General features: G+C 37.9%; 2 protein-coding genes across 6 annotated transcripts in view; one reads left to right on the top strand and one right to left on the bottom strand.

Moving 5' to 3' along the window:
• Positions 1–3,570, bottom strand: part of LOC123512675 (TBC1 domain family member 31-like) — a 17,411-nt gene extending 13,841 nt beyond the window's left edge. For 2 of the 5 annotated variants that reach the window (XM_045269165.1, XM_045269164.1), the window contains exon 1: positions 3,437–3,570. In XM_045269165.1, coding sequence (XP_045125100.1) covers positions 3,437–3,498 — 62 coding nt within the window. In that variant the 5' untranslated portion in view covers positions 3,499–3,570. Of the gene's footprint in view, positions 1–1,185; positions 1,474–1,869; positions 2,111–3,436 lie in introns of those variants that run through there. The other 3 variants (XM_045269169.1, XM_045269167.1, XM_045269166.1) reach the window with 3 other exon arrangements.
• Positions 3,540–16,002, top strand: LOC123512676 (galactokinase-like). The gene is given in 9 exon segments (XM_045269170.1): positions 3,540–3,701; positions 4,379–4,568; positions 11,876–12,005; positions 12,435–12,560; positions 12,838–13,019; positions 13,640–13,790; positions 14,730–14,788; positions 14,791–14,849; positions 15,162–16,002. Coding segments are annotated over 9 exon segments (1,173 nt in total). The 3' UTR covers positions 15,276–16,002.
• Positions 16,003–19,824: the final 3,822 nt, after the last annotated feature.

Here is a 19,824-nt window from a genome sequence, read left to right on the forward strand (position 1 = left end):
TTTTATAACCAATTTTGCCCATGTTTAAGGGGTGGCTGGCATAACCTAACCTACTCACTTGTTGCATACATTATTACAACTATAAAGTTATCAATCAATCACTCAATTGTAAATCAACCCACATTCCCTGGACTAAGCCATAATGTAAACTAACCTAACCTTACATTTTATAACCTAACTGTGGAGTGAGGGCTCAAAGGCAATAAATGGGGGGAAGGAAGCAGGTTTAAGGCTTCATGCCACTGATAAGGCAACAATGAGGGAGGTTTCATTATATTTATCCCATTCATTTAGCTAACTCTCTTGGATATTTTTGGGAACTGGCATCTAAGTGGGCCTTTATGTCTAATTGCGCTTGTTGCCCTTGGCCAAATTTCCCCTTACATAAGAAATACAAGTGAGCATTATAAGCCTCTTCCCTCATGCTGAACAGGTAAGATAAGATACTGGACACGTCTATCTCAATCTCATGACACCCAGAGACCACCGGCTAAAAGATAATAGTCAACTCCCATACCACATCAGCTAGAGGAGGCAAGAGGGAAGGTAATCAGCCATCAAGTGTCAGCTATTGTCATGTACTTACACTGAAATGAGGATTTTATGTCATATTCAATTACCGAGATATAACTCTTGAGTACCATGATCCATTTACATATTTATTCTGTTTATTACTTGGCAATTTTATACAGCTTCAAAAACTGTGGGGGATTAAAATAATGAAGACTGTGTCCATTAATAGACCTTTCCTAATGTCATTAAAATGGTCTAATCATACACAAATCTCAGGGTAAAAACATGTCCTAGTATTGAAAGGGTTAAATATAAATCAAAGTTTTAATTATTCCGAACATGTAAGATGTTTCTCATGACTAATACTGTGTCCCTCCCTTATTGTTGAAGTTTGTGATAATATCTTTAATCCTAAGCAGTAAATTTGTCAGGCACTCTACATCAATAATGTTAATAATCCTATACAACTTCGTGATTAGGGTTAGAACGTTCGGGACCCCAATTATTCATCAGTGCCTTTCGAAGTTTGTCTCGTGTCGCCTGCCACTCACCAGACATCTTCACTTTCTGCTTCTACAGTATATTTATTGTCCATCATTCACTATTTACTGTGACTGCACATGACATAAATAAACCAAATGTAGGAGCCAGGAAGAAAAGGCTTACACTTACGGCTTTCCTATGCTCTCTCTCCTATCATTCACTGTCGTGACTCGTTTAATCGTCTACGGACGGGCAAATTAAGAGATTCGCGAGTATGTGTACCCGCCCCTTCCTACCAGGGATATCCGAGTACATCCCGAGTTTCCATCACAACTTCACAACACAAACCCGTACCCGTCACTCAGTACGCAACGGTCCCGAGATCATAGTTGGGGTGATTACCCACTGTAAAAAAATAAATAAATAAATAAAATAAATAAATAATCAGGGCCACTATCCAGGGATTCAGTAGGATCCACCGATTGTCTCGCCTTTTGAGTCCTCTTCTTCCTTCTCAATTTTTCAGTCACTTTCCTTCATTCTCATCTATTCAATCTTCCTTCATTCTCATCACACGCTGCAACAACTTGAGACAGTAATTCAGTACTATTCAGTATTATTTAAATATTTATACCTGGCTGAATAGAGTTTTAGCAAACTATGTGTATTGTTTAAAGGTGATAAGGAACGAACAAACTGTGAAGAATACCGGTGATTACTTTTGCAAATTGTACGACTCTGATAGTGAACTTGATTGAGATTGAGAGCCAATATAGACCAATGCCTGGCAAAGGCCTAGCAGGGACGTGAATGTTTGAAACAGATAAAGACTTTGAGATTTATATAGATTTATGTCTATGCGATCTTACTAACTTTAATGCCGTCTGCTGTTTGTGTTTACAAATTTCAAGTGCCACAACTCACTGTCTCCGTATCAGCTCTCCTTTTTGGGTTATATTTCTTGCTTTGTGTTCCTCAATTCTTGATGTAGTATCTGATTTCCTCTTCTTTTCCTAATTTTTATGATATTTTCTTTATATTGTTTATTTCTTCTACTGATAATAATTCAAATGCTATCTCATTCTCTGCTCTTTTCGGTTGTCATCAAAACTTAACACTCTTCCGCCGCTTTCAGTTGACAAGTTAGCTTTGCACTTATCCCAATTTCATGAGCCCATAGTTTTATTATCTTAATTATTTCCGTTCATATGACAGTAAAACACATCTTACATCTTGTCATTGACTCAAAACAAAACCAAAGGGAAAATACACTATTATTTATGTTCCCTGGTTATTTCCGGCACATACACATTCGTAATATTAATTTTCTTATCATCTTCCTTCAATATAATATACATGTTCATTATAATTTTTTTATCTGCAATATGTGGTGGTGGGGGGAGGGAGAGGAGGCGGATAGCTATGCGATATGCGTGCCCCTCCCTTCGGTACGCCTCACCTGTGCTAGTGACGATGTTGTAAGATTATAATTATCTACCTAGATTGTCATGTGGCAGTTTGGAGTTGTTACAGAGTTGTTACAGAGCATGACAAAGTGGTGATGTGGATGTTGAGAGTTGTAAGCTTGTTAGGTGGTTAAGGAGGTGATGTGACAGTTATAATAGTACTTCGGGTGAGTAGTAATGTGACAGATACGGTACCTTGGAGTTATAAGGTGATTGCTGACGTGACTATGGTTAGACTAAAATATCGATATAGTAAAGGGCTAGCTAGAAATAACGCTTGTGTCAGTTTAGTAGGGTGATGGTTAATAAACCTGAAGATTACCAAAACTTTATATGTTTCTAGTAATGATAGTTAATAGACAGTTAAGATAAGAGATATAACCAGAGCCAATGGTGGCCTATCCTTTCTGTATGACAGGAAACATCAGCAGCACCAAAAGCAATGTGTGAAGTCAATACAAGCATCTATAAGAAATTTACCAATGAAAAGAATACATTTTGCAATTTATTCCCATTTCAAAGATTGGGAAAAGTTAAGATGTCTCAGAGGAATTAGTCATTAGGGGAAGGTGTACCAAAAGGGAGTCAAAGGGTTAAGCAGATCAATTGCCTAATATTTCCAGACATTTCTTTGGGTGGATGGCATGGAATCAATATCAATGGAGTTCTGCAGGGCCATTACTTTTACCCTGAATAATTTGTTACTGCAGCATCTGTCAAAGCTCCATCACATCATATTGTTAAAGTAGATTAGTTATTAGTTACAAAAAAATATTATCCTGAACTTAATATTTCCACCACAGTCTGATAAAACTATCACTATAATTATCAAAACACTCTTGAAATCAGCAATATTTCCAACACATCCTGCTAAACTATCATTAGAATCATCAAAACACCCTTAAAAACCCAAATAAGTTCCACATTGACCTATTAAGTAATTGATATAAAAAAAAAACACAAAGAACACAAACCTTTGAAGAGATGTGTTGATACTAAAAGAATGAATCCAACAGAGCACCACCACCACCACCATCACACACCATCACAGTAGCAGCAGCGTCGTAGGACTCAGGAATGGCGTGCAGAATTCCCGAGGTGGCCAGTCTGGTGGAGGAGGCGCAGGACAAATTTCAGCTGGTGTTTGGGACTGTGGCAGATGTGGCAGTCATGGCCCCAGGGCGAGTCAACATCATTGGTGAACACACAGATTATAATGACGGATTTGTGTTTCCTATGGTGAGTGATGGTGACTGGTGTTGCCTTGTGAGTGGAGGACAGAAAGAGTGATTGTATGAAGTAGATATAAGGTTTAAAAAGAAAGAAATATAAAGGGTTTATTTAAAGTGCATTAGTTTTAATTCAACATTGCAATATATTATTAAAGGCCGTTGTCTTTTATTCTCCATTTTACAGTCTTGCATCAAGTTTGTACGTGGCATTGCGGAATCATTACTGCATTATTAACTTTGCATATTAATGTGTACGTATAATTTTGTTGAGCATTTCTTTTCTTAATCTATATTTAAGAGGGGAAATCCTATGAAGAATTCTCAATAGGAAGGTTTCAAGACATTTATCCTTCTACTCAAGATGATCTTTTCTGGTAGAGCACTTCAGTCAGCCTTTAATTTTCCTCGCCTTTTTTGTTGCCTTGCCCAGTGCCCCTCTTAAATAGCTAATAATAAAAAAGAAAAATGGTAGTTCTGGATGTCTTTTTAATCTTTTCTTTAGTACAGCACCTCAGTAGATCTTTTTTTATTTTTCTTCTTTTACTCTTTTTTATTTCCCTTTACCAGTGCCCTTCTTAAAAAGACAAAAAAAAGCATGGCACTTCTGGATGTCTTTGATCATTTCTAGTACAGCACCTCAGTAGACCTTTATTTTATTCTTCCTCACCCTATGGCACCCCTTAGGCCCTCCCAATGGTGACGGTGGTGGTGGGCCGGCGTGTGGAAGGTGGCCGCTGCAGGGTCCACACCATGTCCACCCAAGCTGACAAACCCCATCAGGTGGAGTTCCCGGCTCCCTCCCCTTCCACCCCGCTGCAACCTAGCTCCCCTGCTTGGGCTAATTATGTCAAAGGGGTGGTCGCCAATTTTCCAGGTATTTTTTTCTTTGTATTTTTTCCATAGTTTCTCTCATATTTTTTTTTGTTTTATGTCTTTATTTTTCCCTTGCTTTACCCAACTCTGCATGTGTGTGTATGTGTTTTTTTTTTTTTTTTATTCTTTTTTGTAATTTTCTGCTATCATAAATTTTTCGTTTCATGTCCTTTTTTTCTCTTCTCATTTTCCTAGTTTTGCATGTGTGTATATTTTTTTTGGTAATTTTTGTTATTATCATGATTTTTTGTTTGATGTTCATATTTTCCCTTGTTTTCTTTAATTCTGCATGTGTGTGTGTGTGTGTGTGTGTGTGTGTGTGTGTGTGTAATTCATCATGGGCATCTGCTGGTCACCCAGCCAGTCTTCCCCATTACGGAGCGAGCTCAGAGCTCATAGACTGATCTTCGAGTAGGACTGAGACCACAACACACACTCTGTGTGTGTATTTACCTAGTTGTAGTTTTACAGGACCAGGGCTTTATGCTCATGTGGCCCCGTCTCCATATCTACACTTATCCAATCTTACTTTAAAAGTGTGCACACTCGTTGCAGACACTACTTCTTCATCTAAACTGTTCCACGTCTCAATACATCTCTGCGGGAAACTATATTTTTTAATATCACTCAGACATCTTCCTTTTCTCAGGTTTTTACTATGCGATCTTGTGCTTCGGATGTCATATTCTTCTCTCAGGATCAGTTTCTCATTATCCACTTGGTCCATTCCGTTGATCAATTTATAAACTTGTATCAGGTCTCCTCTCTCCCTTCTTTGTTCCAGGGTTGGTAGATCCATAGCCTTTAGTCTCTCCTCATATGTCATCCCTTCAAATTCTGGAACCATTCTTGTAGCCATTTTTGTAGCCTCTCAATTTCCTTATGTGTTTCTTTTTATGAGGGGTCCACACTACTCCTGCATATTCCAATCTGGGTCTTATTATAGTACTTATCAATTTCTTCATCATTTCTTTGTCCATGTAGTGAAATGCTACTCCAATATTCCTTAGCAAATTATATGTTTCTCTAAAAATTCTATTGATTGTTTTCTTCCATCGTCACTCCTAAGTCCTTTTCCTTTTTGACTTTCTCCAGTTCTACTCCATCTCCCATCTTATAGATTCCCACAGGTCGTCTTCACTCTTTCCCATTTCCATGACATGGCTTTTGTTCACATTGAATTCTATTTCCCACTTCTTACTCCATTCCCAGATCTTATTTAGGGCTTCTTGCAGTGTTTCACAATCTTCCTTTTGCTTTATAACTCTGCACAGTTTCGTATCATCCGCAAACAAATTTATGTAGCTGTTCACTCCTTCTGGCATGTCGTTAATATAAATGAGGAAAAGTATTGGTGCCAATACTGACCCCTGTGGCACTCCACTTTCTACTGCTCTCCACTTGGACTTCATATCTTTAACTACCGTCCTTATTTCTCTCCCCCTCAAATAATTTTCTATCCATCTCAATGTGCTTCCTTTTAAGCCACCCTTCTCTAACTTCCACAGTAATCTTGCATGTGGCACTTTGTCAAACGCTTTTTAAATCCAAATAAATGCAGTCAACCCATCCTCTCTCTCTCTTGTACTCTATCAACTATTCTAGAATAGAAACTCAATAAATTAGTTACACAAGACCGTCTTTTCTAAAACCAAATTGGCTATTTGATATTAATTTGTTGTCTTCAAGGAACTCGATCCATTGTTTCTTTATTATTCTTTCACACATCTTGCATATTACACTAGTTAGTGATACCGGTCTGTAATTTAAAGGTTCTTCTTCCTTCCGCTCTTATATATGGGAACCACCTCAGCTCTTTTCCATTCTACTGGCACTGTTCCATTTTCTATTGAGCATTTTATGATGTTGTATATAGGACTTGCTAGTTCTTCCCTACATTCTTTCAGTATTCTGCCTGAGACTTCATCTGGTCCCATTGCCTTCTCTTCATCCAGTTCCTTCATTAACTCTTTTATTTCAAGCTTGGTTACTTTAATCTCTTTCATATAGATTGTCTCTCTATTACCCTGTGGCCTCTCAAATTTGGATTCTTTAGTAAAGACCTCCTGGAATTTTTATTTAATAGTTCTGCCATACTTTTGGGTCTTCCACCATCCCGTTCTCTCCTTTTAACCTTTCTATTGTTTCTTTTGCCTAATTTTTCCATTTATGAATCTATAGAACAATTTTGGTTGCTCCTTACATTTTTCGACAATGTCTTTTCAAGTTCTTTTCCTCTTCCTTCCTCACCTTAACATATTCATTTCTCGCTGCCTTGAAGTTTTCCTTATTTGCTGGATTCCTATTTCTCCTCCACCTTTTCCATGCTCCATCTCTTTTCTCCTTTGCCTAGCACACCTTGCATTAAACCAATCTTTCTTTCCTTCTTCTTTAGGTCTATATTTTGGGACATATTCCCTGACTCCTGTTTTGTATATTTCCAAAAATAAGTTATATTTGTCTTGCATTGTCTCTGAGTTTTCCATCTCCTCCCAGTCTACATTTTTAAAATAGTTCTTGAGATTCTCAATATCAGCCTTTCTGTAATTTAATCAGTCTCCTTTGTATGAATCGTCTCTATCTTCCTTTCTCTCTTCTGTATCTATTTCTAATATTGTATTGTGTATTGTGTGTGTGAGTGTGTGTGTATTTACCTAATTGTATTTACCTAATTGTAACATACGGGAAAAGAGCTATGCTCGTGTTGTCCCGTCTCCATATCTATTAATGTCCAGCTTTTTCTTAAAATCATGAATATTCCTTGCGTTGACCACTTCCACGTCTAAACTATTCCATGCTTCCACCCTTCTATGAGGGAAGCTATATTTTTCACATCTCTCCTATAAGTGGCCATTTTAGTTTTTCCCATGCCCTCTCGACATTCTTCCATTCCACATACACAGATCTTCCCTATCCATTTTTCCATGCCAATCATCACTCTGTATATTGCTATCAGGTCTCCCTTTCTCTTCTGTTTTCCAGGGTTGGAAGTTGCATTCTTTTCAGTCTGTCTTCATAAGTCAAATCTCTTAAGTCAGGCACCATTTTCGTTGCAGCCCTCTGTACTTTCTCTAGTTTCCTTATGTGTTTCTTTAAGTTCGAGCCCACTGTATTGTTGCATATTCAAGCCTCGGTCTTATCATTGCAGTAATTATTTTCTTCATCATTTCTTCATCTAGATATACGAACGCCACTCTTATGTTCCTCAATAAGTTCAATACTTCTCCAATTATTTTGTTTATATGTCTCTCTGGCGATAGGTCATTGGTAATTGTCACCCCAAGGTCTTTTTCTTCATGACTGGTTTTATGTCTTCATTTCCTATCTTGTACATACTCCTGATTCTTCTTTCACTCTTGCCAAACTCTATTTTCTTGCATTTTGTCGTGTTGAACTCCATTTGCCATGTACAGCTCCATTTCCATATTCTGTCCAAGTCTTCCTGGAGTAGTTCGCAATCTTTGTCACATCTCACTTTTCGTAACAATTTTGCATCGTCTGCAAATAGGCTCACATAACTGGACACCCCATCCACCATGTCATTTATGTAGACTGCGAACATTACTGGTGCCAACACTGATCCCTGTGGAACTCCACTCTCCACCAATCCCCATTCTGATGGTCTGTCCTTAATTATTGTTCTCATTTCTCTTCCTACCAAAAGTCTTCCATCCATTTTAGTAAACTGCCATGCACTCCTCCTACCATTTCAAGTTTCCAGATCAGTCTCTGGTGTGGTACCTTATCAAAGGCCTTTTTTAAATCCAGATATATTCCATCAGCCCAACCATCTCTTTCCTGTATTACATCTATCACCCTCGAATAGTAACATATCAGGTTTGTCGTGCATGAACGCCCTTTCCTAAAACCAAATTGACACTCACAAAGTATGTCATTTTTCTCCAAGAAGTCTGTCCATCTAGTCTTCACCACCCTCTCACACATCTTAGCTACCACACTTGTAAGTGACACTGGTCTATAGTTCAATGGGTCTCTTGTTACCTGATTTATAGATTGGGACAATGTTAGCTCTTTTCCAGTCTTGGGGCACTACGCCTTCCCTTAATGAGGCATCAATTACTTCACAAACTTTTTCTGCCAATTGCTCCTGCATTCTCTTAAAATCCATCCTGATACCCCATCAGGTCCCACAGCTTTTCTCACTTCTAAACTCCCCATCATGTTCTTGATCTCCTCCACAGTTACTTGAAACTCCTTCATAATCCCTTTCTGTTCCATTACCAGTGGTTTGTCAAAAGCAGTCTCCTTTGTGAATACCTTCCGAAAGCATCCATTCATAGCCTCTGCCATTTCCTGGGATCTTCACTGTATACTCCATTTACTTCTAAACTTTCAATACTTTCTCTATTTTTGATGTTGTTGTTCACATGTCTGTAAAAAGCCTTGGTTGGTCTTTACATTTATCAATTATATCCTTTTCTTGTTTCTTTCTTTCTTCTCTTCTAATCAACACATATTCATTTCTTGCTCTTTTGTAACTTTCCCACTGCTTAATCCGTCTTTTCCTTCTCCACCTCTTCCATGCATCCTCTTTTCTTGTTCTAGCCTTTTCACATCTATCGTTAAACCAGTCCTGCTTTCCAACTTCTCTATGTTGTCTTATTGGTACAAATTTTTCTCACCTTCTTTGTATATTTTTATAAATTCCTTCCACTTTTCATTTGCTCCTTAGCACTCTTGAATTTCATCCAATTTGTCTCTTGAAAGAATTTCTTTAGGTTTCCAAAATCTGTCTTGGCATAATTCCATCTTCCCACTTTATATTCTTCATTTCTTCTAGATTTCTCTTCGTCTATCACCTTGAACTCCAAAACTGCATGATCACTCTTTGCTAAAGGGCACTCCACCCTCATCTCCTCAATGACCATTGGCTCTGTACTAAAGACCAAGTCCAGTCTTGACGATGCTCCCTCTCCTCCAAACCTAGTATCTTCTTTGACCCACTGAGTTAACACATTTTCCATTGCCAGTGTCAATAGTGTATTTCCCATGTTGTCTCTGATCCTTCCATTGACCAGTCCTCCCAACACACCTCTTTACAATTAAAATCTCCCATCATTATAGTTCGTTCACAGCCACCCAACATTTCTTCCAGACATGTTCCTGTATCACTTATCATTTCTTCATATTCCTGTACTGACCATGCATTTGTCTTAGGTGGTACGTACACCACTATGTAGTGCCTCTTTTTCCTTCATTAGTTTCTGCTCTGATCTTTAGCACTTCTGCCTTTCCCATACCTTTTTCACTTGATCCACCTTTATATCTTTTTAACCAGCAACATCACTCCTCCTCCCATCTTACCTACTCTATTTCTTTTCCAAACGTTATATTTCCTTCTCCAACCTTCATCAGGTCTTCTCCCTCTCTCAGTTTTGTTTCAGTAAGACCCACAATATCTGGGTTCTTGTCCCTCAAGTAATCGTTGAGTTCTAAAATCCCGATATCACTCCATTTATGTTGGAATACATTACATTTCGCTCATATGTAAGTTTCTTTAGTCCTTTCTTGCTGTACTTTTCTGGGTTATGAACCACTTCCTCAGTCTCATATCCAAGATTCTCCAGAAAAACTCTTTCTTCTCTTCTTCTGTCCTCTCTTCATTTTTTTCAAAGCCTCCTTTCTCAACTCATTTAACATTTCTCTTTCCTTTTCACCGAGATCTCTTCTCAACCAAATCTTCCTTGTTGTTTCCTGCTGGGCTAGCCTCCATGACTTCTCCACCAATTCATCTACATCCTTTTGTGACTTAAGTTTGATTCTTATTGGCCTCATACCTTCTCTTGTGAACTTTCCAATTCTATGGAAGTCCTCTATTTCTTGTACTAGGTCTTTTCCCTCCTCTTGCACCACATTAATGATATTATTTATCACCTTTTTTATGTTTTTCTCTCTCTCCATTTTACTCGGTGTCTTATCCTCCTCCACACCAAATATCACCACACATCTCTTTTGTCTACAGTTTCCCTCACCAATGTCTCATTTGACTTAATAACCTTCACCACTTTCTCAGCTATCTTCTCTTCTATGATCTGTTGATCTATAATTTCAGCAAGGCCCAAAGTTTTCTCCCCTGACTCTTTGATTTCCTTTTCCAGACTTGCAACTTTGTAATTTACCTCCTTTCTTTCCACTTCCTGACTTTTTTTCCATTCAGCCTGCTTCTCCATCACTTTTCCTAGAGATTCTCCACATTTTTCGCAATTCACTTTAATTAGCTTAACTTCCTCTATCAGTGCTGTGTGTGTGTGTGTGTGTGTGTGTGTGTGTGTGTGTGTGTGTGTGTGTGTGTGTGTGTGTGTGTGTGTGTGTGTGTGTGTATGTGTGTGTTTTCTGTTATTATCATGATAATTTTTTGTTTGTTGTTTATATTTCCTTTTGCATCTTTCTTAATTTTGCATGTGTGTGTTTATTTTTTAGTTCTGCATCCCATTCTTTTTATATATTTATGATTAATTTGTTTAATATGTAATTATATTCTTAGTTATTTTGTAATGTTAACTCTATCCATTTGATATTTTCTGATCATGAACATTTTTTTTTTCTATTATAGTATAGTATTTGAAACAATAATCCTTTTATGATATTTTCTCTTAATAACACCATAATACAGCTTAATAATTGCTCATATTTTGAAATGCTTTGTAATGTCACAAGGAACTCTATCATCACATGTTCTCATTGGTGTTTTTTCTATTGGTGATATATTATTGTCATCAAACTATCATAATCATGACAACTTCCTTGAAAATCCCAGTTACTTCTACTAGAGCCTTGTAAGCTATCACTATCACTTCCTTGGAAATCCCAATAACCTTCATCAGAGCCTGTTAACCAAACACTAACCTTAAACTATCTCTTGAATGATAAAACACTCTTGAAAAACCCAATAACTTCCACTTGAGCCTACTAAAGCATTACTGACTTGTTCAACTTTCACTTAAATCATGAAAACACCCTTCAAAGTCCCAATAACTTCCACTACAGCGTGTTAAGGTATTCATAACCCTTTAAAACAATCACTAGAATCATAAAAAAAACTCCTGAAAACCCAATAACTTCCATTAAGAGTGCTTTGTAAAAGTAATGAGACTGAAATATTTGAGAGAGAGAGAGAGAGAGAGAGAGAGAGAGAGAGAGAGAGAGAGAGAGAGAGAGAGAGAGAGAGAGAGAGAGAGAGAGAGAGAGAGAGAGAGAGAGAGAGAGAGAGAGAGAGAGAGAGAGAGAGAGAGTTAACCTTAGCATAGCTACCCAATGCTTGCGTACTAACACTGTAGTTCAAGCCAGGCAGCATTAGTGGCTTTGATGCTGTAGTGACAACTTCAGTGCCACTTGGGGGAGGCCTTTCGAGCAGTGCCTCCTTGGAAGTGGCCACGTACACCTTCCTAGAGGCACTCACTGGCACCCACACTTCCAGGTGAGCGGCACTCCACATCTCACAGTGCCATGTCTAAGGGAACTCTTTGGCCACCATGGTGTCTCTTCAGTGTTGATGAAATGTTGTGTTGAAAGTATGACTTAAACAACTAACAGCACCAGAAATAATGCATTAAATCTTTACAGGCATCTACAATAAGGAAGAGGATTAGACAGATTATATGTTGCAATTGCTACCTAGTGTAAACCTTAGAGGAAGCTGTAGAAGAAGTAAAGATTAAGGAAAATTAAGGAAAGATGCACCAAATAACAGTCTAGGTGGCTATTATGTCTGTGGTGAGAGTTTACCTTATTATTTGACTTATAGGTAAACAAGTAATAGGTGTAGCATCGATAATCAAACAGTTAACACATATGAAACACCTGTACTAATAACTGAACCACCTGTCACCTGTCCTTCTGCTCCCAGCCTGAGGGAGAAGGCCTTGGCGTGCCAGAAGGCGGAACATGATTTTGCCAACATGCCATGTGGAATCATGGACCAGTTCATCTCCACCATGGGCAAGAAAGGCAATGCTTTGCTCATCGATTGCAGGTGCGAGGCTGACCGGCTTGTGTTGTAGTATACAGCAGTCTATTTCACTTCTTTTCTTTTCTATTTAAAAATTTCTGTGATTGTTTTTTCTTTTCCAATTTTCATTTCTTCAGTGATTTTGTTTCTTTTTTGTAAATATTTTTCTTCCAGTTTATATATTGTTTGAATCTCATGAGCATTTTTCTCTTTTCACATTTGTAAATTTTGAAGAACTAAAAAAAATTGCTTTTACTTTTCATCTTTCATCCAGTTAATTTCCCATGACCTCCTTTCCCAGGTCAATGGAGTCCACACTGGTGCCGCTGAGTGACCCCAACGTCACACTGGTCATCACCAACAGCAACGTGCGGCACACACTGTCAGGCAGCGAGTACCCAACGCGGCGCAAGCAGTGCTCTGACGCCGCTGCCGCCCTGGGGAAGAGGAGCCTGAGGGATGCCACCATGAAGGATTTGGAAGGTGTGCTGCCGACCTCACTCATTGATAAACACTCCCTCTCATAATGACTGTTTTCAAAGGCCACACTGGTGTTAGTTTAGGTTTTGGATTGAGTTCTTTTGCTTCATTAATGGACAATACACAATTCATCTCACAACTATTCTTGAGACCATTCTTGAGCATCTCATCAGTTCTCATAAAGACTGCTTTCCAAGGCCATGGAGTTCAGTGATCAAGTTCTCATTATGGTTTTTTTTTTCAATTACTGATGCAGATCTCATAATGTTTTGCAATTACTGGTGCAGAATCCTTAATTATCTTGAAACTCATGAAGAAATACTTAAAAACCATAATAACTTAAACTAATGGGAGTTAAACTGTCAGTATCCATATTAAACTATCACTAGAATCATGAAAATGCTCTTGAAGACACCAATAAACTACCACATTTGCAGAGAGAGAGAGAGAGAGAGAGAGAGAGAGAGAGAGAGAGAGAGAGAGAGAGAGAGAGAGAGAGAGAGAGAGAGAGAGAGAGAACAAATAATAACCTAATGATACATACAAGTAACAAAAATAATCACCCTGATATCACTGCTCTTTTTACAATCCAACAAACTCCACATCTTGTTACCTTCTGGTAGAGCACAAATCATCGCTGAGTGAGGAGGTGTACAGGAGAGCATGCCACGTCATCTCAGAGATCGGCCGCACCCAGCAGGCGGTGGAGATGCTGAGGCAGGGGGACTACACTACCTTTGGCAAGCTGATGACCGACTCACACTCCTCCCTCAGGTAAACTCACACCTGGAGAAGGAAAAGAAGGTATAAATGGTAATAGATTCTTGGCATGTGTTTGAGTCAAGTGTGTTTGGAAAGATAGCAGTGGAAGGTGTATTTGGAAGGGTACAAGTGGAGGGTGTATTTGCAAGTATACCAGTGGAGGGTGTATTTGCAAGTATACCAGTGGAAGGTGTATATGCAAGACCAGTGGGAGGTATATTTGTTAGAAGACCAGTGGGTGTATTTGTAAGGTTACTATTGGGTGTAACTGCAAGGAGACCAGTGGTAGATGTATTTGTAGGGAGGGAAATAGGAGGAAAAAAAAAAAAAAAAACACACACAAGAACTGACTAAATTAGCTTTGTATTTATCAGACAGTGGCATTAGATATTGATGTTTTTATAGAATTCTTATGATCATTGATAGATAAAAAGGGTTCCATACCACCAAATAGAAAGAAAAAAAAAAAAAACACAAAACACAATTAAATTTTTTTTTACCCTAGTTTCCTCTATATATATATATATATATATATATATATATATATATATATATATATATATATATATATATATATATATATATATATATATATATATATATATACATTATGCAGTCTTTAGTGGACCTTTTCTTTTAGATGTGAGTCTTTCTTTACCTTACCCTTAGGCTGCAGGTTAGATATAAGAAAATATTTCTTTTCATAGAGTGGTAGACTTCTGGAATGCTCCAGAGACGATTGTATATATATATATATATATATATATATATATATATATATATATATATATATATATATATATATATATATATATATATATATATATATCTTTAAGTACTGATGACGAGGTCGCTGCGACTGATACAGGATAGAAATTAATCCTGGTGGGGGAAGCAAGCACTTAGGAACACAGGACAGAGGAAGGATTAACAGTAGCTTTCATTGCACAGGGATGACTTTGAGGTGTCGTGCCCTGAGTTGGACCAGCTGGTGGCAGCAGCAGTGGAGGTACCGGGGTGTTTGGCTCAAGGATGACTGGTGGAGGCTTTGGTGGCTGTACTGTGAGTCTGGTGAGTAAATATGTGTGTGTGTGTGTGTGTGTGTGTGTGTGTGTGTGTGTGTGTGTGTGTGTGTGTGTGTGTGTGTGTGTGTGTGTGAGTACAATGGAAAAACTCAGTAAGATACCACAGAATAATTTCAAATACAGACATGAATACTATCACTATAACTCTTTTTCAATGTAATATCCATCAGTGCATGAAGTCATTATAAACATCACAAAAAGCTGAAATGAAATAGAACATATTTTGCATTATCTTAGTGATCCAAAATAGATCAACTTCTCTCACAAAGCTATGAAATGTTCATGTTTAATTTTTCAGATGAAGGTGGAAAGTGTCGACAAATTCATCACTCACACTCGCCAAAAATACAGTGGAACTCCGACTTTCTATGTGTGTTCCCCTTCAGAGGGCGCCCACATCCTGCCTCTGTAGTGCCGCCCTTCCTATGTAGAGCCCTGCTACTCCTTCATTCACAGTATTCTTACAGCTTACGACATGCAAGGAGAGTGAAGGCAGCAGTGCTTCTTGTTCTTTCTAGTTCTCCTGTCACAGTGTGCTATAATAGAGAAGTTTATTTTTTGTGGGTTTTTTTTTTCACATGTTTGATTTTTTAATTCATGATGTCGGGTGTTTTCAGTGAGTTTGAATTGATGGTGTTTGTGAATAGAGATTTAAAAGAAGGTTTGATGGATTAGTGTATGAGGATGAAAGGAAAAAATAGACTAGTTTGTTTTATACAGCCACTGCCACATGTAGATCTAATAACTTCCTATTTTCCTTTTTTTTTGGTTTATGTAAGAGGGACAATCTGGCCAAGGGCAAGAAAATTACTAAACGAAAAGGCCCACTTAGATGCTAATTCCTGAGTAGATTGGAGAGAGTTAACCAGAAGAATGAGATAAATGTCTTCAAATCTCCTTCTTAAATGAGTTCAGATTTATTTTTTATGTTCTTGTGCTCTTGTGTTCTCTGAGTGTGTGAAGGAAGCAAGAGAACATGTTAAGGGGGGAAAAAAAGAGGAGACAAAAAGCTCCCAAGGAAAAAAAAAAGTTCAAATCACCGGCCAGTTTAATTAAAGTTTGCTCAATTTTACTCTTGTCTTTGGATTGTAATCATTGTGTCTTGCTGATAACACACTAATAAATTAACATGGTTGTCATCTTTGCATTTAATTTTGTGTTCCATTATTTCCTTTATAATATAGATCTACATGTTCTACTTTGTTTTTCTCAGTGATGAAAACTATCCACAGAACTATTTAAACTTGACTAAAAACCACCAAAAAACCCTTCCGCAACAACCTTCTATTTGTCTGTTTTTCATTATTATTATTATTATTATTATTATTATTATTATTATTATCATTATTATTATTATTATTATCTTATTATTATTATTATTATTATTATTATTATTATCATTATTATTATTATTATTATTATCATTATTATTATTATTATTATTATCATTATTATTATTATTATTATCATTATTATTATTATTATTACTATCATCATTTTATTTATTTATATCGTTACGTGGAGGGCACAAACCAAGGGCAACAAGACAGAAATAAAACAATAATAAAAAAGACCCACTGAAACGCTGGTCCCAAGAGAGACACCTGTAGACTCAGATACAACGAGGCGAGTAACTGAAACATTTACAAACACAGCCCTGATCAACACACCGCACGTAAACAAAAAAGCAAGAAATTAGACAATACACTACATTGACAAATCGCAGTTCCTGTCTGGCTACAATTACTCTTATCGTGGCTTATTAGGTAAAGTAACGTCATTTCCTGTCAGGACAAGCGCTACAAGGAGTCACTGCTAGATAGTAAAACTCTTAAGGAGTTAAATACGTTAGTTTCTTCGTATTCCCACATCCTACACACACACACACACACACACACACACTGACTAACAACTAACTAATTAAACGAGTAAAACCACATAGAAACGCCATTTTTAATATTGAAAGGCTCATAATTCGATGTGGAAGAGAACGTAAGGTGGAGGTGAGAGTGGAAGATGAAATAAAGTGGAAATGAACGTGAGAGAAAGGACGGGTATAAGAGACAAGTGCCTCACTCTCTTAAAAACACTCCCACCACCGCACCTTTACTTTCAGGAGGCTCTAGTTAGGGTGATAGATTAGTGTGTTTTATGGTTCTAGAGACAGACTAACAAGAATTCCACGTTATAAACCGAAGAAGCTCTCGTGAGAACCCGGTTAATCATATCTGTGGCCTTTGAAAGTATGTAGTAATGGTGAGAGAGCAAACCATTTATGAATAGGAGACAACAAACGTGAGTGAGAACTGGTTGGGAGAGGAAGAAAGATCAACGAAGAAGAATAAAAGAAGGAGGAGAAGGAGGAGGGTGATTTTATAGACGGAGAAATCAAGAGAGAGAGAGAGAGAGAGAGAGAGGCTGAAGGTACAGGTATTAACAGCCTGAAGGGATCAACACAACAAAACGGAGGTGATAAGATAAAGCCACACTGATAAGGTCCGCCTGGGGAGATAACGCTAGTAAAAGATACACACGTAGATTAGAAAAACAAAAAAATACTTGAAGATCCTTAAAATAGAAAGAATATAGAAAAGAAAAAAAAAAAAAAACGAAAAAAAAATCAGTCGTAGAAGAAAAATGTGTTGCAGAAAAAAAAGTTAACTAAAAAAAGTAAGCAATGAAAGAAAGCAAGGAAGAAAATGAAATGAAAAAAGAAATAAACACACTAAAAAAATATACACCACAAATTAAGGTTAAGAGTAAGAAATAATATTAAAAAGAAATAAATAAAAAATCTGTTTGGTAGTAAAGTTAAGAGGAGAAAGTAGCAAAAGAAGAAGAAGAAACATCTTTATACGAAAATTTAATGGTGAAAAGAACATATTTTTCTTCTCTTCTCTTCCTCCTTCTCCTGCTCCTCCTCCTTTATTTTTTTCTTCATCCTCTTTCTCCTCCTCTTCCTCCTCCTCCTCCTCCTCTCTTCCCCTTTCTTCATTTCAGCTTCCTTGTTCTCTTTCTCTTTTCCTTTCTCTTGCTTTCTTCTTTCTTAATATCCTCCTCCTCCTCCTCCTCCCTCACTTCATCCAACTCTTTCTTTCCTTTTCTTTTTCTTCTCAGAATCCTTGTTCCCTTTCTCCTCACCTTTTCTTCTCTTCCTCTTCTTCCTCCTCCTCCTCCTCCTCCTCCTCTTCCTTCTTCTCCTCCTCCTCCTCCTCCCGACATTTTGAGGTTAATGTTCGATATAAAATTATAAAACGAGGTACGTACAAAGAATATTCGTGCAGGTATTTTGATGTATTTTTTCCTTTGTTTTTGTTATTAATGTTTTTCTTCTACCTTTGAAAAGAAGAAAATGAAAGAAAATGAAAGAAAGAAGGATGTAAAAGAAATGCAAAAGGAAAGAAACGTGGAACTTAGAGGAGGAGGAGGAGGAGGAGGAGGAAGATGATGCCACTGTTTGTTTGTTTGAGGCGAGTAGGTCAGTGGGGGTGGGGCAGTACCCAGGTAACCTCCTCCTCTTCCTCCTCCTCCTCCTCCTCCTCTTGTTTTTTCCTTTGATGTACATCTTACCCCTCACTCTTTCTCTCCCTTTAGAACACACACCTAACTTATACTTAACTTACGATCTGTGTGTGTGTGTGTGTGTGTGTGTGTGTGTGTGTGTCGGTGGACAGGTGTGGTGGGGTGGGGCTGGGCTGTTAGGGGGCCGTAACATCTGCGTAGGGGGCACCTTTGCACACCTGAAGCATAAAGATGAACGAGAACAAGAGAACAAATGTGACAGAACACAAAAAACAAAGCAACAGAAGCCTGTTATTGAACTGCTACTGTTGTTGCTACTACTACTACTACTACTACTACTACTACTACTACTACTACTATTACTACTACTACTACTACTACTACTACTACTACTACTACTACTACTACTACTACTACTACTACTACTACTACTACTACTACTACTACTACTACTACTACTACTACTACTACTACTACTACTACTACTACTACTACTACTACTACATAATGAGAATACCATTACCGAAAAAAAAAACTTGATGCAGATGTCGAGGAGGAGAAGGAGAAGAAGGAGAAGAAGGAGAAGAAGGAGGAGGGGATAGGAGGAGGATGAGGAGGAGGACGAGGAAAAGAGGAGGAGGAGCTGAAAAACAGACAAGGAGTCGTGCCCTAGGGGTCGTGACGGGCTGTTAGCGGGACAGGAGGCGCGTGGCAGGAACCAAGAGTAAGATGAGGAGGAGGAGGAGGAGGAGGAGGAGGAGGAGGAGAAGAAGACTTGGCGAGACAAGTGTCCTCCGGGATCAGTGGCCGGGGAGGTCCTTGTGTGTGTGTGCGTGTGTGTGTGTGTGTGTAGCTTACAGGTAACTATTGGTGACAGATAAGTAGATGACTATTGTAGATGTTGTTGTTATTGTAGTAGTAGTAGTAATAATAGTCTACTACTACTAATAATAATAATAATAATAATAATAATAATAATAATAAGACGAAAAAGATGAAGACACAGCAAAAACACAACAGAAACGAACAAAAAGTAAAACAAGAGAGAGAGAGAGAAAAAAAGAAAAAGAAAACAAGAAAAAAACACACAAGAACCAAATCCATCTAACCCTCCCCCAAAAAAAAAAAAAATAAATAAAACAACATCAGTAATAAAAACAAACACGAAAAAAAAAAAAAAAAAAAAAGCAAAAAAGAAACAGGAGAGAGACAGAGACAGAGACAACAACACAAGAGAACACAAAGGAAGGTACGAATGAGAGAGAGAGAGAGAGAGAGAGAGAGAGAGAGAGAGAGAGAGAGAGAGAGAGAGAGAGAGAGAGAGAGCGCACTACGTCTATTCTTGTCATTATTTATCTATTACCGCCTCGAGTCTCCAGCGTCACCTCACCAGCCTATCTGAGAGAGCACCAATAAATCAAGGAGATAAATGTGTTATT

This window comes from Portunus trituberculatus, chromosome 34 (genome assembly GCF_017591435.1).
Source record: "Portunus trituberculatus isolate SZX2019 chromosome 34, ASM1759143v1, whole genome shotgun sequence".
NCBI lineage: Eukaryota > Metazoa > Arthropoda > Malacostraca > Decapoda > Portunidae > Portunus > Portunus trituberculatus.